This window comes from Lemur catta, chromosome 18, assembly GCF_020740605.2.
Source record: "Lemur catta isolate mLemCat1 chromosome 18, mLemCat1.pri, whole genome shotgun sequence".
Classification (NCBI taxonomy): domain Eukaryota; kingdom Metazoa; phylum Chordata; class Mammalia; order Primates; family Lemuridae; genus Lemur; species Lemur catta.
Window position 1 is genome coordinate 39,179,801 of NC_059145.1, and position 23,075 is coordinate 39,202,875.

General features: G+C 49.1%; 4 protein-coding genes across 6 annotated transcripts in view; 3 read left to right on the forward strand and 1 right to left on the reverse strand.

Moving 5' to 3' along the window:
* Nucleotides 1-3,753: 3,753 nt before the first annotated feature.
* On the forward strand, nucleotides 3,754-8,342 carry NICN1 (nicolin 1, tubulin polyglutamylase complex subunit). Of its 2 annotated transcripts, XM_045530236.1 has the most exons (6): nucleotides 3,754-3,970; nucleotides 5,452-5,628; nucleotides 5,877-5,990; nucleotides 6,433-6,504; nucleotides 6,842-6,946; nucleotides 7,021-8,342. In XM_045530236.1, the coding sequence occupies exons 1-6, from the start codon at nucleotides 3,755-3,757 to the stop codon at nucleotides 7,060-7,062; spliced, it is 726 nt and encodes a 241-aa protein (XP_045386192.1). In that variant the 5' UTR covers nucleotide 3,754; the 3' UTR covers nucleotides 7,063-8,342. The 2 variants fall into 2 exon arrangements, with proteins under 2 accessions (XP_045386192.1, XP_045386191.1); XM_045530235.1 differs by having other exon boundaries at nucleotides 6,842-8,342.
* On the forward strand, nucleotides 7,069-14,058 carry AMT (aminomethyltransferase). Of its 2 annotated transcripts, XM_045530234.1 has the most exons (9): nucleotides 7,069-8,916; nucleotides 9,019-9,186; nucleotides 9,705-9,785; nucleotides 11,182-11,313; nucleotides 11,706-11,784; nucleotides 12,083-12,228; nucleotides 12,313-12,493; nucleotides 12,872-13,027; nucleotides 13,129-14,058. In XM_045530234.1, exons 1-9 carry the CDS (start codon nucleotides 8,785-8,787, stop codon nucleotides 13,305-13,307), a joined length of 1,254 nt encoding a protein of 417 aa, XP_045386190.1. In that variant the 5' UTR covers nucleotides 7,069-8,784; the 3' UTR covers nucleotides 13,308-14,058. The 2 variants fall into 2 exon arrangements, with proteins under 2 accessions (XP_045386190.1, XP_045386189.1); XM_045530233.1 differs by having other exon boundaries at nucleotides 8,442-8,916; nucleotides 12,083-12,493.
* Nucleotides 14,059-14,360: 302 nt separating this feature from the next.
* On the reverse strand, nucleotides 14,361-17,703 carry TCTA (T cell leukemia translocation altered). The gene is made up of 3 exons (XM_045530237.1): nucleotides 17,260-17,703; nucleotides 16,870-16,924; nucleotides 14,361-15,802 (listed from the first exon to the last, which is right to left on the reverse strand). Exons 1-3 carry the CDS (start codon nucleotides 17,480-17,482, stop codon nucleotides 15,760-15,762), a joined length of 321 nt encoding a protein of 106 aa, XP_045386193.1. The 5' UTR covers nucleotides 17,483-17,703; the 3' UTR covers nucleotides 14,361-15,759.
* Nucleotides 17,704-17,900: 197 nt separating this feature from the next.
* RHOA (ras homolog family member A) overlaps nucleotides 17,901-23,075 on the forward strand; it is a 51,317-nt gene continuing 46,142 nt past the window's right edge. Inside the window, exons 1-2 of the mRNA XM_045530239.1 lie at nucleotides 17,901-18,090; nucleotides 22,386-22,462. The gene's annotated coding sequence lies outside the window, so the exon portion shown is untranslated. The remainder of the gene's footprint in view (nucleotides 18,091-22,385; nucleotides 22,463-23,075) is intronic.

Here is a 23,075-nt window from a genome sequence, read left to right on the forward strand (position 1 = left end):
CAAAAGTGAACTACCACACCTGGCCTAGATATTATACTAGATATTATGTATTTCATCTGTAGATATTTATGCCTTTTTAAAAATACATTTCATGCTCAGTGTTTCCTCTACTTTCAAGAACATATGTAGTCAGGTGTAGCGGCATATGCCTGTAGTTCCAGCTACTCAAGAGGCTGAGGCAGAGAATCACTTGAGCCCAGGAGTTTGAGGTTGCTGTGAGCTAGGTTGACACCACGGCACTCTAGCCTGTGCAACAGAGTGAGACTCCATCTCAAAAAAAAAAAAAAAAAAAAAAAAAAGAATGTATGGAATACAATGTTCCAGTTTTAATAGCCTTGTCTACAGATTGCATCATCTGTATTATTCCTGGGTCTGTTTCTATTGTTTGGGTTTTTTCCTGATGTTTCTTCTATCATGTTTTTCTGCTTCTCTGGCAATTTTGAATTGAATGGCACACATTGTAAATTTTACCTTTTTGGGTCTTGGATAGTATTGTATTCCTATAAATATTCTTGAGCTTTGTTTGGGGTACATTTAAACATTTTGATTATTTTGAGGCTTGATTTTAAGCTTTGTGAGGTGGGATCAGAGCAGATTTTAGTCTAGGACAAATTTGTATTCATAATTGAGGCAATACCCTTCTAAGTATGCTACACAAGGTCCCATTAATTGGGAGGGTTTTTAATATGGCTTGTGGGAACACAAGCTATTTCTGGCTCTGAGTAAGATTTGGTGATTGTGTAGTTTTTTTCTCTGGCCTTGGGTAGTCTCCTCACATATTTGTGTTGATTATTACTCAACTGAAGCTTCAAGGGAAACCCCCTAGAGATCTCCAGGGTCATCTCTGTGTGTAGTTCTGTCCTCTCTAACTTCTAACCATTTTTGTCTTCCCAAATTTCTTCAACTCAGGGAGTCTGCCAGACTCCACCTGGGTTCCCCCTCATTGCACTCGGAAACTCTCTCTAGACAGTAAGTGCGGGATAATCACTGAGCTCATTTTGTTTGTTTCTCTTTTTCAGGGATCACTGTCTTATGTTGGCTGATGTACACTATCTGAAAACCATTGTTTGATATATTTTGTTTGGTTCTTTAGTTGGGTCAAATGAGAGGGTAAATACTCTCTCAGTTAATCCATCTTGGCTTCAAGTGGAAGTTCCTAAAATTAAAAAATAATTTTTTCATTTGGAATGTATTTATTGAGCACCTGCTATGCATATTACAATGCTAGGAGATGTGGAATATAGCTGTTAAGCAGGCAGATTCAATTCCAGCCCTCCTGCCCCACATAGGCTAGTATGGGAGATAGGCTTTAGGTGACAATTACAATAAAATGTGGAGAGTATTCTGATAATGTACAGTGATCTAATTAGTGCAGGAGATTGAGACAGCACTCTCTGAAAATCAAAATTTATTTTATTTTTATTTATTTAATTTTAGAGACAGCGTCTCACTCTGTTGCTGAGGCTAGAGTGTAGTGGCAGGATCATAGCTCACTGCAACATTAAACTCGTAGTCTCAAGCCATCCACCTGCCTCAGCTTCCCAAATAGCTCGGACTACAGGTGTGCACCACCATGCTCAGCCAATTTTTTAATTTTTTGTATGGACAGGGTCTTGTTATGTTGTCCAGGCTGGCCTCAAACTGCTGGCCACAGGCAATCCTTCTGCCTAGTTTCTGGAGTAGCTAGGACTATAGGCACTCACCACCACATCCAGCTAATTAAAAAAAAATTCTTGGCTGGGCATGGTGGCTCAGGCCTGTAATCCTAGTACTCTGGGAAGCCGAGGCGGGCGGATTGTTTGAGCTCAGGAGTTAGAGACCAGCCTGAGCAAGAGTGAGACCCCGTCTCTACTAAAAATAGAAAGAAATTATATGGACATCTAAAAATACATATAGAAAAATTAGCCGGGCATGGTGGCGCATGCCTGTAGTCCCAGCTACTCGGGAGGCTGAGGCAGGAGGATTGCTTAAGCCCAGGAGTTTGAGGTTGCTGTGAGCTAGGCTAACGCCATGGCACTCTACCCCGGGCAACAGAGTGAGACTCTGTCTCAAAAAAATAAATAAATTAAATAAATAAAATAAAAAGGTAAAAAAAATAAAAATAAATTTTTGTAGAAATGGGGGTCTCACTATGTTGCCAAGGTTCATTTGGATTATTTTCAAACTTTGGTTGTTATGAATAAAGACTTCGGTTGGATGTATGCTCTCATTTCTCTTGGGTAAATACTTAGGAATGTAATGGCTGTATCATATTGTAAGTATAAATTTAGTTCTTTAACAAAGGCAAACTGTTTTTTCTTGTTTGTTTTTTTAAACAAAAATAGAAAGGCTATGAACTGTTTTTCAAAGTGCTATTTTTCATCAGCAACGGATGAAGGTTCTAGGCACTCCACATCCTTATCAGTCTTTAATTTTAGCCTGCTTAGTGGCTATGTGGAAGTTTTAATTTGTATTTCCCTGATAAATATTAAAGCTAAGCATCTTTTCATGGGCTTATTGGTTATTTGTCTTCTTTCACTAAGTATCCGTGTTATGTTTTTGTTTTAGGTGGGCTGGGGAGAGACAGGGTTCTGCTCTGTTGCCTAGGCATGAAGGCTGCGGAAAGATCATAGCTCACAGCAACCTTAAACTCCTGGGCTCAAGCGATCGTCCTGCCTTAGTCTCCCGAGTAGTTGGGACTACCGGCGTGCGCCACTACTTCTGGCTAATTTTTGTATTTTTTGTAAAGGCAAGGATCTTGCTATGTTGTTCAGGCTGGTTTTGAACTTCTGGCCACAAAAGATCCTCCCGCCTCGGCCTCCCAACGTTAACTGGGATTACAAGGGCGAGCCTGGCCGGGCGCAGTGGCTCAAGCCTGTAATCCTAGCACTCTGGGAGGCCGAGGCGGGTGGATCGCTCGAGGTCAGGAGTTCGAGACCAGCCTGAGCAAGAGTGAGACCCCCCGTCTCTACTAAAAATAAAAAGAAATTATCTGGCCAACTAAAATATATATAGAAAAAAAAAAATTAGCCGGGCCTGGTGGCGCATGCCTGTAGTCCCAGCTACTCGGGAGGCTTAAGCCCAGGAGTTTGAGTTTGCTGTGAGCTAGGCTGACACCACGGCACTCACTCTAGCCTGGGCAACAAAAGCGAGACTCTGTCTCAAAAAAAAAAACAAAAAACAAACAAGTGCGAGCCTGGAAACAAAGTATCAGTTCTAATCCTTTGCCTTTTTTCTTTCTTTCCTTTTCTTTTTACTTATTTATTTATTAAAACAGAGTCTCACTCTGTCGCCCTGGGTAGTAGAGTAGGTAGAGTGAAGTGGCGTCATTGTAGCTCACTGCAACCTCAAACTCCTGGGCTCAAATGATCCTCCTGCCTTGGCCCCTCCGGAGTGCTAGGATTACAGACGTGATTCACCGGGCCCTGCTGCTGCTGCTGCTTTTTTTTTTTTTTTATGACTAATATTTATTTCTGCGGTTAATGTAGGCCAGCCACTATGCTCATTTGACTTCATGGCTTTACATGCTCTAAAGAGCGGCTTCGCAGTGGCAGAACCCAAGGTAGAAAAGCGGTTCCGAGAGCAGCCAAGAATGGTTTAGACACAGCAAAGCCCAGCGTTTGCTGGGCGCGGCCCGGCCTCTGGTGGGCTCTAAGGCTCCCGCGGTTATTGGCTGAAGGAGAACTTCCGCAGGCACTTCCGACTCCTGGCGCACCCTGTGTATCGGTGATTGGCCGGGCTGGTCCAGCGCGAGGCCTCCCGGGAGTTGTAGTTCATGAGGCTTTGCGGGTGGGCGCCAGGAAGGACCGGTGGTTGGAGACCCGAGCAGCGGTTGCGCTTGTTCGCGCTTAGGGGCATCATGTCCCGCGTGTCGGTGCCCTGCCATGTGAAAGGCACCGTAGCTCTACAGGTGGGCGACGTGCGGACCTCCCATGGCCGGCCTGGCGTGCTGGTCATCGATGTCACCTTCCCCAGCGTCGCGCCCTTCGAGGTGAGCAAGCCCCGTGGGCGCGACTGGGGCCCCGGGAAGCGTAGACCTGGGAACTCGGTCGTTTTCCAGGCATTTACTCTTTTGCAAGGAAGGCCTCTGCAGTGTCTCTTGTCCTTGCAAATAAGTTAATCATTCATTTATTTATTCCTTGAGTTAACACATGTTTCCTAGAATAGAGCTTCCTGTCCTATTCTCTTCAACGTTTCTTGCCGACGTCCAGGACAATGCTGGCACAGAGGTGCTAGAGAGTAGGCTAGGTGGTGCTGGAAATACAGTGAACCAAGTAGAGGTCAGGGGTCAGTTTGTCCCTGGCTATGGCTATGGATCATTAAACAATGATTTACCCCCAAACCTGCCTCCTCCCCATTCCTACAGACCCTGCCAGAGGTCAAGTACCTGATCAGGATCCTCCAATGACTCCAATCTCTAGTTGCACTTCCACATCAGCTCACAGGGACTGAATACTGCATGACCTTAACACAGAGGGCAAAACCCACCTCTACCAGCCAGAAGAACATAGGGAGACCTCGTCTCTACAAAAACTAAAAACATTTATCCAGGTGTCGTAGCACAAGCCTGTTGTTCCAGCTACTCGGGATGCTGAGGCAGGAGAATCCCTTGTGCCCAGGAGTTCAAGGCTGTTGTGAGCTATTATGATGACACTGAACTCTAGCTTGGGCAACAGAGTGAGACCCTGTCTCAAAATAGAAAAAAAGAAAAGAAAAAAAATCCTACCTCTGCCACAGCACAGCATTTTCAGGACATTAAAAAGAGACGAAAAAAAAAAAACAATAAACAACAAAAAAAGACCTACCTTTAATGGCCTGGCATTCAGAGCCACTGGATGTCTGTGCTCCACCTGCCTCTGTGCCCCATGTGCTTTGTGCTGTAGTATGTGGCTCTCCCCCATGCTGTTCTTTACTGTCAGCTGGGAAACTTAATTAATGGGCCTAACCTTGGAAATCCTGACTTAGTAGATTTGAGGTGGAGCCTGGACACCTCTATTTTAAAAAATTCCTTGGGTGATTCTGATGAGTATCCAGTGATGAGAACCACTGCTGTAGCTAGGCTGAATCACTAGCTGTTCCATGGTACACCAGGTTCTTTCACCTTCTGGTACTTCTTTGTATGTGCTACTTTTACATTCCTTACTTTTCCTGGTCCACTTGGCAAACTCTCCTTTAGGCCTCATTTGTACATTTTTTGCCTCCTCGGAGGGTTAGGGCTCTGATCTCTAGTAGCATCTTGGACATGTGGCAAGATCAGTGGTGGTGGTGTTTTGTTTGCATGACCTGCTCGTTTAGACTGTGAGCCCCTCTAGGAAAGCAATATTGTCTTTGGGTCTAGTGATGCTTGTTGAAATTGTTAGTTTAGTAGGAGAGTCCATAGTCCATTCCAAGGGTAGGAGGAGATGGTGCCTTTGAGCCTTTCAGGCCCTGGGTCTGGGTCTTATTTGTCGTGATGGGTTGTGTGTACTTTAGTTACAGGAGATCACATTTAAGAATTACTACACAGCCTTTTTGAGCATCCGCGTCCGTCAGCATACCTCGATGCACACACCGGCCAAGTGGGTGACTTGTCTGCGGGACTATTGTCTGATGCCCGACCCACACAGTGAGGAGGGAGCCCAGGAGTATGTATCGCTGTTCAAGCACCAGGTCAGCTGGGCCTCAGTATGGCCAGGGCAATCAAGATGAGGACTTACAGGAGGCCTGGGGATTGGATCAGTATACCAGGAGGGAAGAAGGGGCAAGGCTGGCCTGGCTTTCAAGCAAGTGCCTTGGAGGGATTACTGTTCTTTCCTTCCCAAAGGCCTGGGGAGGCAGCATTTTGGCTCACTGCTGGTTGGGAGGCTCCTGGGAAGTGAGCTGGGTCTTTGCTGGGTCCTTGTATGTGTGTGTGTCAGATGCTGTGTGACATGGCCAGAGTACTGGAGCTACGCCTGATTCTTCGGCAGCCATCACCACTGTGGCTGTCTTTCACAGTGGAGGAGCTGCAGGTTTATCAGCAGGGACCAAAGGTAAGTGACTAACTCAGAGCTGTTGGTTGGCCCTTTCCCCAGGAGGCTTCCCACTATGCCTGGGAGAGCTGGGTTTGTGGGGTGGGTGATGGGTAAGGATGGTGTGACTCAGAAAGAGGTTTTCATGGAAGTTAACTGAGTGTGAATGCTGGAAGTTCATGATGAGAGGTGAGACCATGTCCCTGTATCCCCTGACCTTTGGAGTTACTTGCCACTTTCAGAGCTGGAGCTTTTAGATGCCAGGAGAGACTTCTGCTGCTTGTGTTTGTGAGACCTCCTGCATAACAGAGCTTAGGTGCCTTGAGCTTCTGTGGTCCACCTGAACAGTATTTTCCCAGTGTCTGAGGCTCAGGGGCCCTTCTCTCTACTCCCAAGACTTGGAATCTGGTCCCAGAGTTCTCCCACTTTGCCTCACTCAGGGCAGTATGCCTTTGCTTTGCAGAGCCCCTCCATGACCTTCCCCAAGTGGCTCTCCCACCCAGGCCCCTGTGAGCAACCTGTCCCCCTACTTGAGGTAAGCCCTTTCCCTGGGTAAGAGCCACATGCAAATGGTTCTGGTGTCCAGCACAGGCCCAGGTGGGCCCCTTTCTGTAAGAATCTGGGGCTGGACCCAGGACCCTTGGTTTACTCTGTGCCATCTTCCTCTTGGGTCCTCTATGGGATTTGAGGCATCTGTGGTATGGGGCTGGGCTGCCTACTGAACATCAGGCCCCAACCTTATGTTTCACAAGTCATCTGGGAATTTTACTGGTCTCAGCTCGTGGGTCCCTAGCCCAGCTTGGCCTCCTTGGAACCCTAAGGGCACTGCTGGGGAAGAGACCCATGGCCACTGACCCCTCCTTCTGGAGCAGGGTCTCCCAGACCCCAGCAGGGTATCCTCCGAGGTGCAGCAGATGTGGGCGCTGACAGAGATGATCCGGGCCAGTCACACCTCTGCAAGGATCGGCCGCTTTGATGTGAGTGATCGCTTCCCTCTGCTTGGCTTATACTGCCCTGAGCGGGTCAGACCTGATGGTCTTTTGTGTTGCAGGTGGATGGCTGTTATGACCTGAACTTGCTCTCCTACACTTGAATGGTTGCTCCTAGCCAAGATATTGGCCTTTCTGTGCTCATCCAGGCTTGTTTTGGGCCACCAGAGGCCGAAGTGTGTTCCCTGTGCATTCTGAGTGTTGCCTGCATGCCTGTACTGTCTGGGCCATGTTCACAGATTCAAGATTCTTGGGGGCTTACTGTATTGCTTCAGCATGAACTCCTAGCAGGGATGCACTCTGTCTTCACCTGGCTGCAACCCAGTTCTTTCTTCTTCTTCTACCCTAACAACACTCCAGTTCTACTTACTAAGAATCCTCAAGGACCCTCTGTCCCTCCTGCCAATATTCACACTCCTGCCTTCTGCCTGCTCCTTCACCCTAAATGCAGTTAGGCTGAAAAGACCTATTAAAACCTGCTCCATCTAACCTGGAAGGCCATTGCTGCCATGGCATTCTTGTAGATTGGGAGGCTTTAGGAAGAAACAGAAACCCCATTTCTTCCTTTGTGCCCCCTAGTGGCGTTCTTTCCCTTTGTGTTATGCCCACAAAAAGAAATTTCTTGTCTAAACTCTTCTGCTGTCTGCCTAGGAAACAAAATTGAGGATTTGGGTAGCTTGAGTCCCTCTGTCCCTGAGCTAGCTCCTGGATATATGTTCAAATGCTTGAGTCCACTGGGCTTAGGCAGGTGCCTCTGGCAAGGTGGGGGCCTGAGAATGAGACCTGGGACCTGTCTGCCAAGTGACACAGCCCAAAGCATATCCCTGTCCTTTCTCCCAAGTACCCCTTTCCGAGAGTCATGCTCAGCATGATGAGAGATCAACCTTGGTGGGGGGTGGGGCCAAGTGAGGGTTCTCATTTGTGCCTTTTAAGAGACTGAGGTCTTCCATTACCACAGGCCAACTGTTGAATGATGCAGGCTGCTCTTCATGAGAAAATCCTGCTTCCCTCTGGTTCTTCCTTGCATTGTCCCTGGGGATTATTATGAAACAGTACTGCAATGTGTTTTGGATCTGGACAATTGGACATGTGTATGGCTTAACAGTTATTTGGAGGAAGTTCAGCCACTTTTTGGTGGCCACCCTCTGCTCTCACCCATGAGTTCTTGTAGGTGGTGTCTTTACCCACAGGGTCACTTATTTAGCCCCATTCAGCATCTTCTAAAAGGGTGATAACCGAAGTCCTGTGTTCAGGGAGCAAGGGTCCTCAGTGTGTTTGTCAGTGAAGAGGACCCTGGGGTAGCAGGGATCATGCTTCAGTCATGGCTGTGTCCCCAGCACAGGGGCTGTTAGGCAGCAAGATCAATAAATACTTGTGAAATGCATGACTGTGTTGGCTGCCTATGTCTGTCTGGTGGGAGAGCTGGGGACCCCTGTGTGAAGTAAGGCTACTGTGGTGCTGCCTGCCTGCCAGGCTGGCTCCACCCTCCTGTGACTTCTCCACCCTCCCCACCCCCCATTTGACCTTACATCCTTGAGGTCCTGAATGTGTGATTCAGCCCTTTCAGCTCTTTCCAGAACTTTGACCCTTTGGAGGCAGTTCTGGAGGGGGAGGTCTAGCCCCCAGCTGTGGTTCTGCTTGACTCGCCCTGAATAGCTAGCAGAAAGAGCCGGAGGCTATTTCCTTGCAATCTGGAGTCCCTGCACTCTCAGCGCTAAATCCCAGCCTGCCCTGGGGGCTACCCGCCCCCTTTTGTGATCCTCTGCGCGGGAGAGAGACCTGTCCGAGCAGGGGCCTGGACTACATCTCCCGGCGTTCCTGGCTGAATGGCGGCCTCTGTTCGCTGTCTGCACCAGTTGCAGGCGACGATGCGGCCGGCAGTGAGCATGGTGGCCCGTCTGGGCTTTCGCCTGCAGGAACTTTCCTCTGTCCTGGGTCGCCGGCTCAGTTGCGCACAGGTGGGATAGTGGGTGCTGGGTTTTGGTCCTGATTTTGGAGGGTGGGGGAGGGAGGCGGCCAGGGACTAGGGCCCTGGTGGCACTAAGACCGGCTGCCTGCAGGATGTGCTCCGCCGTACACCCCTCTATGATTTCCACCTGGCCCACGGTGGGAAAATGGTGGAGTTCGCTGGTTGGAGTTTGCCAGTGCAGTACCGAGACAGTCACGTTGACTCGCACCTGCACACACGCCAGCACTGCTCGCTCTTTGACGTGTCTCACATGCTGCAGGTAAGCCAGGGGAGCAGGCTGACTGCCAGGTTAGGCCTTCCTCCCTGGTCATAGTGGTGCACTCCTTGGCTTTGTTTGCTGGGAGCTGGATTCTGCGGATAGCCCTCCCAGAAGAGCTAGAAGCCTTGGTGGTGTCATGTTCAGACTAAGGCTCCCAGGAAATGAACTAAGTGGGTCTCCTGATCATCTCCTCTTTAATCTTTCCAGTCTGCTCCCACTAAGTGGCTTAATATCCTAGGGTTTCCAGGGCTGACACCCACTCTTATCCATTGTGCTGGGTATTGGAAAAGCGGGTATTTCAGGAGGTTGGTAAGTCCTCTCGAGTACCCTGACCTCCCCTGGTTGGGATGTGGGGAATCAGAAGGTGGGCCTGTGCTGCCTGTGGAACCAAAACACTGGTCAGTCACTTCGGCTAGGCTGGATTGCACTGTGAATGGCAGGGAGGATACCTCCTTGCCTAGTGTTCTTTTGGATTACGGCTGCTGCAGTGGCCTGAGGCCTTTCAATCTCTTCCCCAGACCAAGATACTTGGTAGTGACCGGGTGAAGCTGATGGAGAGTATAGTGGTTGGAGACATTGCGGAGCTAAAGCCAAACCAGGTGGGCCCTTCTTTTATTTCTGCTCAATGAATGTTCTTAGTCATGAGCCAGCAAACAGAATCAGACACAGCTTTTCAGGGCTTGCAGTCTTGGGGACAGAGTCCCGGAGTCATTTCCAGACATCTAGAGATCTGCAGGGTGGGGTCTTGTCACAGCAGGTTCCCGTGCTGCTCTCTGACCTGCACTACTTAACCCCTCACTATTCAAAGATGTGCTGAATCAGAACATTCATTTTGTATGTTTATTTATTTTTTCCATCCTATGCAGGACATGCTCTCCTTTAATCAGAAAACAAGTATTTGCTTTTGACGAGTTTTTCTCTAACAGAAAATTCCATTTCTTTTTTTTTTTTTTTTTTGAGACAGAGTCTCACTCTGTTGCTCGGGCTAGAGTGCCGTGGCGTCAGCCTAGCTCACAGCAACCTCAAACTCCTGGGCTCAAACAATCCTCCTGCCTCAGCCTCCCGAGTAGCTGAGACTACAAGCATGCGCCACCATGCCCAGCTAATTTTTTCTATATGTATTTTTAGTTGTCCATATAATTTCTTTCTATTTTTAGTAGAGATGGGGGTCTTGCTTTTGCTCAGGCTGGTCTCTAACTCCTGAGCTCAAACACTCCACCACCTCGGCCTCCCAGAGTGCTAGGATTACAGGCGTGAGCCACTGCGCCCGGCCTGAAAATTCCATTTCTTCAAACTTTGCTTCCCTGTCCAGTCTGCAAAAAAACAAGTCAAGTTTTCCTCAGTGGGCTCCGGGCAGGGAGTGGGCGTCGCCACAAAGTCAGAGGGAGTCCCAGGCTGTACGGAGCAGTGGGTAGTCGGGGTCCAACTCGGGGGGCCTGGCTGGTCCTAGCAGCCACAGCCGCCGAGGGACCGCCCCCTCTGCCCCACTCAAACCCAGAATATTCATTTAAATAAAATCCCCAGGTAATTCATGTGACCTCTCAACCTCAGGTTCTTCATCTACCCAGTAGCGAGGCTAAGGGCAATATTTTGGGGGCATTATTGTGGACTGCTTGGGAGTGCCTGAAGCTTTTGTCCTGGGGCTTGAGGCATGGGCTGAATTGCCTCAGGCCTGGGTGGGATGAAGCAGCACGTCCTAGGTGTCACAGATTAAGTATGAGATGGGACTCTCAATACTGAGTGGGGAGTGGTACAGAGGCCTCACCAGATCAAGGAGGCCCCCTCAAGGTGGGGAGGGGATGAAAACTTGCTCAGTGCATGAGGAAGTTTTTGTCTCCTTGACTTGGGCTCAGCCTTGCACCTTGCATACACTGAACCCTTAGCTGGAGGGCTCGTAAGTTTTGTGGTGGCTAAGTGGGTCCAGGGGTATGTCAGGCTCACCCTTCACCTTGGCCTTTTGGATCTGGAGGCAAAGGCACTCCACTTTGGTGCTAGGGGACACTGTCACTATTTACCAATGAGGCTGGAGGCATCTTAGATGACTTGATTGTGACCAACACTTCCGAGGGGTACCTGTATGTGGTGTCCAACGCTGGCTGCTGCGACAAGGACTTGGCCCTTATGCAGGTACAGCCCCTCTGTGTTCTATGCACCTTGTCCTCCTTGTTCATAGAGCAGCATCCTTGTCTAGGACAGGAGCTCAGAAAAGGCTCTTTGAGTGAATGAACAGCTATGAGACTGGTAGGCCCTCCCTGGAGCATGGCAGGGTTTGGTGGGGGCGGGGAGGTGGGGAGGTGAAGCTGACCCTGGCTCCTTAAGTGAGCATTCTCTGGTGAGGTGGCAGTCCTGGGCTTGGGTCATCCCTAGCACTTAGCCTTGTGGTAGGTGGGAGGTAGCTATGTAGCCTTATAAGACGGGAACCAACCCACTATTCTATTACCCAGCTCTGCCATGTCCATCTCATAGTAGGTGCTCAGTAAGTGGTCCCAGAGGCTGATATGGTATTTCTTTCTTTTCAGAACAAGGTCAGGGAATTTCAGAACACGGGCAGTGATGTGGGCCTGGAGGTGGTGGATAATGCTCTGCTAGCCCTGCAAGGTGAGAGGGCTGGGCTGGGGTTAGAGAGCTGACCTTTGCCTTCCTGGCTTTATAGATTGCCTAGCACAAAGGTCAAACCAAGAGGAAAGTTTGGATGGTGTGATATTTGTGTGCCATTATTCTAAGTTTGGTATCTTGTCCTCCTCCCACCTACCACAAGGCTAGGGACAAGGGCATTGTCTCCTACTTGCAGTGTAAGACTGGCTCAGTGCTTGTTCTGGTCGCTGAGTAAGGGCTGTAGTCTAGCTTTCAGGGGTGCTGGGACCTGGATACCTGGTCACTGGCTCCCTGGGCCTAGGACCTACTGCGGCCCAGGTACTGCAGGCTGGCGTAGCAGATGACCTGAGGAAACTGCCCTTCATGACCAGTGCTGTGATGGAAGTGTTTGGCGTGTCCGGCTGCCGTGTGACCCGCTGTGGCTACACAGGAGAGGATGGTGTAGAGGTGTGTCAGGAAGTGGGTGTGGGGTGGTACGGGGCACAAAACTGGGGGGACAGCTGCCCACCTGCTTTCTGGTGTGCTGTGCAGATCTCGGTGCCAGCAGCAGGGGCAGTCCACCTGGCAGCAGCTCTGCTGGAAAACCCGGAGGTGAAGTTGGCAGGGCTGGCGGCCAGGGACAGCCTGCGCCTGGAGGCAGGCCTCTGCCTGTATGGGAAGGACATTGATGAACGCACCACACCTGTGGAGGGCAGCCTCGGTTGGACATTGGGTGAGCTGGGCTAGCATTGAAGGATGGGGTCCTGGAGGTTGGAGTGAACTTTAATGAGACCAGCCAGCCCATGACTGCTCTTAATGTTGTATATCCTGGAGCAAGTGACTCAGCTTTCCTGAGCCTCTATTCTATGAAGGTGTCACTGTGGGCAACCATTAGAAACTGAGGACCCTCAGCAGGTGGGCAGCATGGCCTTTAGGGGGTTGGAGGTACTTGGCTGACTGAATGCAGTACAGAGGAGAAACAGACGCTGGGGTAGCCCAAGTGAAGGGAACTTGATGCTGGTTAGATGTCACTTGGGGTCCTGGTAGCTAGGACCTCCTGCAGCGAGGGCTTTTATGGGCTGTGGCTGATGTCTGATGTGTCATGTTCCAGGGAAGCGCCGCCGAGCTGCTATGGACTTCCCTGGAGCCAAAGTCATTGTTCCCCAGCTGAAGAGCAAGGTGCAGCAGAGGCGTGTGGGGCTGATGTGTGAGGGAGCTCCCATGCGGGCGCACAGTCCCATCCTGAGCACAGAGGGCACTGTGATTGGTAGGTAGACCAGGGAAGGTGGGGAGTCTTTGTCTCCTCCCTAGAAGGGTGGGAGCACTGAGCGACAGGGTGGTGCTAACACATGGCCTATGCCTGGACAGGTACCGTGACCAGTGGCTGCCCTTCACCCTGCCTGAAGAGGAACGTGGCCATGGGTTACGTGCCCTATGAGTATAGTCGGCCAGGGACGCTGTTGCTGGTAGAGGTGCGGCGGAAGCAGCAGATGGCTGTGGTTAGCAAGATGCCCTTTGTACCCACAAACTACTACACTCTAAAGTGAGGATGGCTCAGGGCAGGGCCCTCCCCCACAGGAGTCTTGCTCTGGAGGGCATCCTACAAGGGGTTGTGAGGAAGCTGAGGCAGAACTCACTGGGGTGGGCAGCTAGAGTAGAAGCTGGCTATTGAGGGGCCCATACTACCTATTCGTCCCACCCTACCCATGCCACTCCAACTTTAGGACCCCATTTCTGAGTGACTGACCAGCTCACCCAATGTCCTATTTCAGTCCACAGTCCCACTGACCCTACTCCTCCCTGCTGGGGGACAATGAGACGCACTGGTTCTGCCATCTTTCCCACTCTGCTAGGTACTGATTGTGAAGCGAAGTTTCACTTTTGTGGGGAGGATAAAACCTGCCCAACTTACCTCACCATGGTTTTTCACATTGCAAGGGTTATTACCATGGGCAGTGTGGGTTTAGGCTACCCCCACCAGTTTGCCTTCCATGAATGCAAACTCCTGCCTCTCCCTGGGCAGGAATGATTTCTGACTCACTGAGGGTTGGCCCAGTAGGGTTGCTGTGCCTGTGTGTAAACTTGGGGATGGCTGAGGGAACATGGACTCACCTTTCCACATTCCCAAGTAGGCCTAGCCTGCTGCTCACCACCTATTCTGAGCCCCAGGGCTGCTGTAGGGCAGGCTGGGCCTCCTCCTGGACTTGCCTTACCCTGGGCTGACCTTCACCCCTGGGACCCATTACTGGACTGGAGTCCTTGAAAAATATTAAATGAACTTCCTTCTTGTTTGCCATAGTCTGTAGCTTCATTGTTTTGTCCACAGGGCTCCTGAAGTGTCAACACAAAGCCTGCCTTCCTGGCCTCCAAGACAGGCTTAGAATAGTTTCCCTTGAGAGATGCCAGGTCTGTAAGAAGTAATGGGGATATTGCCCCTGTTGGGCACCCATCACTGCTTCTCCAGGAAGCTGGCATCACCTCTCCATCTCTGCAAGTTGTTGCATCTGGGTCCTGAGGGGCAACAGCTTCCAGAATGTTCCCTCTCCAGTTGCCGCACTTGCATGCACACCCTGGTCCTGTCTAAATAACCACACAACTGATGCACTTCCATGTTTAATAAGCCACGTCCTCAGTTGAGCCTGGGGTGAAATGTACCCCTGATTCTGTGTGGTGGTGTTAGTGGGTAGGCCTGGGGCTGTGAAGACCATCATCCTGCCAGCCAGAAGACATTTCTGGAGTGGGGAACATGTACAGGAGCTCAGTGCAGCCCCAATTCCAGTGCACGTCTGCCACAAAGATGGCCTAGGTGAAGGCAGCCAACTGGAAATGTGACATCCAACAGAGGAAGCAAGCAGTAGGACATTAAGGTAGCTGGTGGCCCAGCAGAGGGAGGCAGAAGTATGGCCATCAGAGAAGGAGGCGGGTCCAGGGCCAAAATGTTTTCAGGAACTGGTGTTTCTGTGGGGGCATTTGTTACCTACACCTTGGGAAGCTCCCTGTGTCCATTGTAAAGGTGGCAGGGCTTGCCTGGCCTGTGGCTTTCCTGTTGAGGGTTCCTGGAGGCTCAGATGGTGCTAGTGGGGAGGAGCTGAGCCTGTAGGCTCTTAGGCTGAGGCCCCTCTGTACCAGGTCCAGATAGGAAATTATGAGGCTGCAGGGCATGATGGAGCCATTTTGTACTAACTGCTTAGTACCTCCCTATGAGAGGGCAAGGTACGGACCCAAGACCCCCTGGGCACTTAAGCAGTGGGGGCCACCCCAAGGGCTTAGCTGGTGGGCTCTGCCTTTTAGACCCAGCTTACCCCTAAGAAGGACTGAGAGGAATATTAATAGGACAGTTGGGAGATGACAATTTTCTTTTGCTTGGCTAATACCTGGAGAGGTCTGGCTGGGCCAGGGAGGTGGGTGTTTGGTGCCTCTGTCTAGATGGTGCCAGCAGGGACACCTGCCTTATACCTGAAGGGTCAGCTAAGTAACCATAGAGTATAAGGCCTGGCCCAGGCCAGGATTCCCTGGCTCCTTGCCAACAAAACCAAAGAAATTCAGGAAACTCAGGGCTTAAGCGAAAACAGACATCCCTTACAAATCCCAGAGCTGGTAAACCTCAGGCTTTCTCTCAGAGGGATAGATCTTTATGGGATCACATCCCAGGAGGATAGGAAGAGGGACAGGAAGGAATCAAGACAAAAGAGAGACTGTTGGCCTCCCCAACCCAGAGGCTTCTCCTGAGCTCTGACTCCTGAGCAAGGAGGAACACAACTTCTTTCCTTAAGGCACCCAGATAAGGGTAGAGGCCAACTCTTCACTCCCCCAGTGCTTAGAGCTGTTGAGGAGGCAAGGCCAAGGGCAGTGGGAGCCTAGCCCTGCAAGCACTGGGATACTCCTTCTCCCCAACCCTGAGCCCCCTGCAGTCGTCTTTGGGGTCTGGGCAGCAGCAGAACCCTGTGTAGAAGCCAGCAGACCCAGTGATGGCCCTGGTGACACTTCTGCTGCCTTCTCTTATTCTCTGTGGGTTTTGAGAGGTTCATTTGCTGCCATTTCCCTGAAAGTGATGGAGAGAGAGAAGAGAGAGGGGTTATTCCATGGACAGCAGAACAATCCCTGAGATTGGCTCTCCCTAGCCCCTTGAGGGCTTAGCTGGGCTTAGTAAGGACACATTACAATCTAGACCTCTCTGCTGATCTCCCACAGTCCATCCTGGGCCTACCAACTTCCCCCTGCAGACTCATTCTTCCTCCTGGGTTCTGCACCTTACGATGGCACTGCCATCCTTCTCTAAGTGCTTGAGACAAACGTGGGCAGTGACAGCCTTTCTAAGTGGCCTCTAGCTGTCACTCTTTGACCCTTTATCTACTTGCCAGGAAGCAGGCAGTTATAAAGGCAAATTAGATCAGGCCACAGCCAGCCTTGCTGAGTCAGTGCTTCAGTGGCTCCCTGGGCCCAACATGCTCCCATGAACAAGCTCAAGCATCACAGCCTCATCTATTCCAATATGTCACCCTCGTCATTGCCCCTTGGTCTTGTTCTATCCATTCCCTTTGCCTAGTGCACTTTGCCACCCCATGGCCTTTGACCTCAGCTTAGGTGTCTTTCTTGGGAGAAGCATTCCTTGACCACCCTTGCCTCTGCACTGCTATCTTTCTCTTATAAATCTCTGGCTCCCCCCTATAAGTAGGGCCTGGGTTGTCCATGTTCTCTGGGGCTAGTGCGGCCCCTGCCATGTGGCAGGAGCTCGGAGATTAGCTGAATGAATGCCCTGATTAGTGAGTTCACGTTTTACAGATGAGGAGGCTAACCCTCACGAGGTCAGACAGTGTGCTGAGGACGGAGGTTCCTGCCTTCCCAACTAAGGGGCTTGCAGGGAGAGGAATCCAAGCAACCTGCCACTTAATATGACAATACAACCCCCTACCCCACAGGTTGCTGATGGACTGTCCAAATAGTGGCGACACCCCAACTTGAAGCCTGAGCTCTACATGCAGACTTGAAGCTTGCTGCAAAGACCATTAAGCTGGTGACCTGTATTGCAATAACTCCCCTCCCCATCACCAGCACAAAGTGTCCTTGGACTGCCAAGCGTGGGGTTGGGGTAGAGACAGATTTACTCACCACGAAGGGAAATGCGTGGAGCCATCAGGTGTGGATCCGTTCTGACTGCCCAGACCTGGAGGCAGGAACACATCCAGAGCTGCAGCAGGCTGGGGTTGGGGATCTGAGCAGGTATCAGCCCAGTTCAGGTTAAGGGGCCACTGGTACAGCTTGGTAGGAAGTCTGGTGAGGGTCCTAAGGGACTAGTGGTATTGTCTGGTGAGGGTTTTGAGGAACCGTTACAATGTGATGGGAAGATTGGTGGGGATTCTGATATACAATGGTATGGTGGCATGGATGTGGGTACAACGTTAAGTTCTGATGAGGCTCTTGGGGGATTCTGGGGAACCCAATGGTACAGTCTAGTGGGGGTGGGGCAGTCAGCCCACGGAGGTTCGTAGGGAGCCTCACCTGGGCGGTGATATAACCCGGTCACCGTGTTCCCGTAGAACCCCCACGCCAGCTGGATTCCCAGGAGACTTAGCACCAACCACAGCAGCAGCAACTTGAAGAGGGTTACGCGCATGTCCTGCGCCTCCCATTCCCGCAAGAACTCGCTGCCCAGAGCGCCCAGCGCGCCTAACACCGTGGCCGGCAGACTTTGCAAGGATTGCCCCGACCAGTGCTCCGCCATGACTGGCCTGCGCCCTGCCCAGGGTACCGTCACCGTAGTCACCACCACGCAGGCGTGCGGGCTTCCGGGGCCAGACTCGTTAGTGCGCACGCGCAAACCCAGGCAGGGAGGGCGTACCTCGTTTGCGCGAAGAGTTGGCAGTTGAGGGAGGAGTATTAAAAGCGCGCACGCGCACCTAGCCCCACCCTCCTTACTTAAAGGATGAGTGACTCCGGGAGCATAAAATAGCAACCAGGTCTTTTATAGCCCTGGAGTTCCCGTGATGCCCTACGCGGCTGCAATGATTGGTTAAGCACCTAGCTTTTAGGGCGTGGACGCGCTCCTGGGCAATCGTGGCTGAGCTGTGGGTGCGCGCGCGCGCGCGCGGGACCGCGACGGTGGCCGGCTCGAGCCCGCTGGGCGGTCGGGGGCGCGCACGTCGCTCCCCGCCCTCCCGCCGCCGCCCGCCCTCGCTCGCTCGCACTCCCCGCCCGCCGCCTGCGGTCCTCCGTCGGTTGTCTCGTTAGTCCGCGGTCGCCTCTTCTGCCACCAGTTCTCGTCTCCGAGCTTGCGACTGGCGGACAGGAGTCCTCGGTAGGAAGAGGCCGGACTCAGAGTCGTCGCCTGAGGTGAGCGGGAAGGTTTCCTCCCAGCGCCGAGGCGCCCCGGGCCCGCCCGCCCGGCACTCTTCCGGCCACCCGCCTGCCGCCCCGCCGCGGCCGCGCCCCACCTGCTGCTCCCGGCCAGCCGCCCCTGGCCCCAGATCCTGACTCTTCGCCCGGCCCGGGGCCCCGCGCCCCGAGGCGGCGGCCCCGCCCGCGCAGTCCCCGGAAGCGCGCCCAGTCGCCTCGCCCTCAGTGCCCCTTCCCCCGCCCGACCGGCCTGGTGGAGCCCAAGCCGCCCGCCCGCGGTCCCCGGCGCTTCCTCTCTCCCGGCAGCGCTGGGCAGGGCGGGGGCTCCGAGACGGGCCCCGCGACCGCGCACTGTAGCCGGCCGCTGCAAAGCGCGCGTGGCTGTCAGAGTTGAAATGGAAAGAAACTCTTTACAACTCCATTTTGCCTTTTGCATTTAATGTGAAACGTGAATCACCCTTTAATACTGATTGAAGTCCAGTTATGCTTTGGGTAGGTTTTCTTTTTTTAATGCAGTACTCTTGGAGATTGTGTAAGTAAAAGATTGTGTTGAAATCTTGGGACTGTATTGAAGAAAAGGGTATTTTCCAGTTGAAAATAAAAAAAACGCTGTAATGATTTAAGCGATGTTGCATGAAAATAGATGGAGTTTTGCTTAGTCTAAGTTACTGCCTTTATTAGGAAGCACCTAAACATCTGTGCTTACTGGATCCACAGTAACAAGTCGTCTTCATTAAATAGCACAACTTTCATCCAAATTGATTTGGCCAAAAACCATATTTAGTAAGTTATGGTGGAAAATTGGCATCCGTTTTACCTCAGAGTTGGCCCCACTTGTGTTTTTTCGTAGTTCTAATTTTAAAACTTTTGTTGGTGACTTGTTTGGTTCTTGTCTTTAAGACAGTCTTTTGAAATGTTTCTTGCAGGTGTGTAATCAGATTATACTCCTCTCTGCCAGATTTAAAGAGGAAAAAACATTTAAAAAACCAAAAAGCCCATACTTTAAAATGTATGTGGTGAGAATTTTTCAACCACTTAGTGTCACACACTCAGATGTGTACTGTGTACCATGTGGATGATGGTTACTTTAGACATGGCTAGATGGGTGGGTGGGGAAATTGTTTGAGCATTTGGCACAAGTGACAATGTTTGCACTGAAAATACTAGACTAGTTCTTAATTGTAAAGAATGGCGTAATTGAAGGATCTCTTGATAAATTGTCTTGATTTGTTCCATCTGCTTTTGTAGAGCACTGATGGCTTTTGGGGACATAAAATGGGTAAGGTGCAACTTATTTTGAGTCAAAGTCTAGTGCTAGACTTACACCCTTTGTTCTCATAAAAACCTGTGCTGGAAGGAAGACGTGAATATAAATATTGTATAGCTATTGATCTATTTCTTCATAGATTCAGAATTTTATATGTAAAAGGACCTTCAGGACTGGTAATCCAATCCATTTGCAGTTGAGGAAACTGAGTTACAGAGACTTAAATAAATTTTCCAAGATCATATGTCTAGTCAGGAGCATACCAGAACTATTTTTTTCTCTGTTAGGTTTTCTTCATGTACTCCCAAATAGCTGGCCTAGAGTCAGGTAAAATTCAGGACTTCCAGCTTATACCAGTGTTTCTTCTTTGATACCTTGCTGATTGTGCATAGTTTGGAGAATCTGAAAAATTCGTTTGCCAAACAAATTCCAGTTCATTAGTTTTCACAGCACCCTCCCCTCTAACTGGATGGTCCCGCAGTCCATTGAAGGAGATAAATGAATGCACAGGGTTCCTGGCTGACCCAGTAATAGCTTTAGGTGTTTGGTTCTTGTTGAGGGACCAACTTCCAGAGCAAGGCCCAGACTTCCCTGCTCCAAAGCCAACATAATTAGTTCAGGGTAAGATGTTTTTAAGGCAACTGTGGACCCTTTTGGCTGTTGATTTGGGGTACTGCTTATATCACGTAAACAATCTCCTATGCACATGTATGTGGAATTGTTGGAGTATTTTCATAGTCCTGGTCTGTTTCTGTCAGTTAACTCTTTTTAAAAGTTTATCCTGGTCATGTGGGGGTGTAAGTTATTAGGAGAGTAAAAACAGGTAGCTCTTTAGGTGTTGCTGATGGGGTGGAGTCCATGTGGTGACTGGAGGAGGAGGAGGAGGAGGTTGGGTGCTACTTTGGTCTTCTTAATTGTGCTAGAGCTGAGAGATTCATGTTAACTCTCCTAATTTGAGCTTGATGGGCTTCTGTAGACAACACCTTGGGTTTAATTGCATTTTGGCTACTAGTGTTAATGATAAATGGCACATAACCACTGGATTTTAAAATTGGCCATGTTTATAGTTTTAAAAGGTTCCTAAGTATTTTATCCTCCCCTACATTTAGTTTATCCTTTTGTGCACCTGTCCAGTGGAACTGTTTGCCTGTGTCTACACTTTCTTTTTTTTTTTTGAGAGAGAGTCTCCCTCTGTTGCCCGGGCTAGAGTGAGTACCGTGGCGTCAGCCTAGCCCACAGCAACCTCAAACTCCTGGGCTTCAGCGATCCTACTGCCTCAGCCTCCCGAGTAGCTGGGACTACAGGCATGCGCCACCATACCCGGCTAATTTTTTCTATATATATTTTAGTTGGCCAGATAATTTCTTTCTATTTTTAGTAGAGACAGGGTCTTGCTCTTGCTCAGGCTGGTCTCGAACTCCTGACCTCGAGCGATCCACCTGCCTCGGCCTCCCAGAGTGCTAGGATTACAGGCGTGAGCCACCTTGCCCAGCCCTGTGCCTACACCTTAACATAACTACATTTTAAACTTGTTAAAAGTATTTTACTATATATTCTGCTATTTGGGGACATGCTCACTGGTAAGTATTTGTGAGATTAATAAATTAAAATTCCAAGACTGTGTGAAGTTGGTAATTACTGTAAAATCCCTATTTCAAGTGTTTCTATTTCAAGTGACTCATTTTTTAATCTGTGGTGCTGTATTAAGTGAAGGCCTCATACGCTCATAATTATGGTAGTCGTGTCTGAAAATCAGGCACTGAAGCTGCTCATACTGGGTGTTGGTCTCAGTTTATTGGTGCTTCCTCCAAATGATTCTGAATACATTTTTATAGCTAATAATAATCAAAATATGAAATACACTCTGTTAAATTGCAACCAGTATGCAGTTTATACCAAACTGAGTTTGATTGTTTTTTTAGAAGAATGGGTAAATGTGTTTAAGCATATTTATGATAGCATCTTCAAGTGAAGGGAAAGAGGAAAATACAGGCAGCCAATGAAATAAGTTTGGAGTGGAGTGAATGGACAAGTGGGAGATAAAATGAGATTAGAGAAGTGGACAGGGGCCAGATCATGTAGGGCCTTTAGGAGGTGGGAAGTTCTTTGGTTTGTTCTGAGATGAGAAGTCATTCCATGTTTTTTAGTAGGGGAATGACATGATCTGATATTTAAAAAAAACCCAAACTAGAATCAGTCACTGTGAGTAGGAGTATATCTGGATCCATTCTGACTTTAAATAGTAAACTAATACTGATAATTTCTGACAAAAACATCAAAAAGATTTCCTAATCTTACAATTTCCTTGACCTAATGACTTCAGCCTGTTTTATTTGAAGTCATTAGTTTTCTGACAGTTGCTTTTCAGTCTGTAAGTTCTTTTTCTTTCCTTTTCTTTTCTTTTTTCTTTTTTTTTTTTTTAAGAGACAGTCTCACTCTTGCTCAGACTGGTCTTGAACTCCTGAGCTGAAGTGGCCCTCCCGCCTCAGCCTCCCAGGCTGCTAGGATTACGGGCGTGAGCCACTGTGCCCAGCCTCAGTCTGTAATTTCTTTGTAACATCTGTGTTAAAAAGGAAATGTAATTTTGTAATTTGATGAAACAAGTTATTAAAATGTTCATTGTAGTCTAGGTAGCAAGGATACAGGTAGTCACTGTAAAATTCTTTTAACTTTGATATATGGTTGAAAATTTTTATTATAAAATGTTGGGGAAAATTTACAGAGGATTCACTAGTTTCCATTTTTTTTTTTTTTTGCTTTAAAAAGGGCAGCATTAATTTATAATATTTGGAAAATAAGGTTGATTGTTTAGATTTTGTGTTAAGTGAAAGAGGCCAAGAGTTGTATAAATGTGATAAATTTGCTGGTATGTCAAAAATTCAATTCTGCACTTTTTCCCTCTCTTGGACTCTTCACTGAAGAGTTACTTAACGGAAGTTTGGGCAAGCCCATTTACATCCTGTCCTTTGTTTTTTTCCTTGTAAATTGAATAGATATAATTCCTGATATTTTTTATGTTTTATAGCCTTTCATCTCAGAAGTTCAAGGTACTTTGTCCAACCTTTGCCACCCAGGCCGTGCATCCTACAAGGCATTTGTAAGGTATGGAAATAGAAGTTTTTTCTTCCATTTCCCTTTCTCCATGGAAGAAAAATTATTATTAATGTAAATTCTGGAAATGTGGGTATATATATCATCACTATTAATGATTCTCTTGTTCACAGGTCTTGAGATCTTTATCTTACTTCAGAACTTTTCTCTGTACTTATTTTCCTATCTCTCCATAAGATAATCCTATAAGTTCCTTTCTTTTGTTTTTTATTCCAAGTGACATATTTTTCCTTAGATGAAATTACATTTCCAAACCTCTCCCTTGTTTAACGTTTAAGGAGATGAACTCACCGTATGACACACATACGTCTCTTACTTCTGGACCATTCCTTTTTATCTCTTCTGTTCTTCATCTTTAGATTTTAATTTTTTTGATTGAGTAGTCTGGTCATCTGTAATTTACTGCCTGTGCTGTTGATATGTCTAATTATCAATAGAAAATGAATCAACTATAGAATAAAGATCAAAGGATAATCCTCCCTCTTACCAGAGGGGTCAGCAGTGATACCGGCTTGGGGAGGGAACAATGTTAACTGTAGGTACCACAGCCTATCCAGGGCCTGTTCAGATATTTTGAACTCATTACAAATCAGGGAAATAGTTG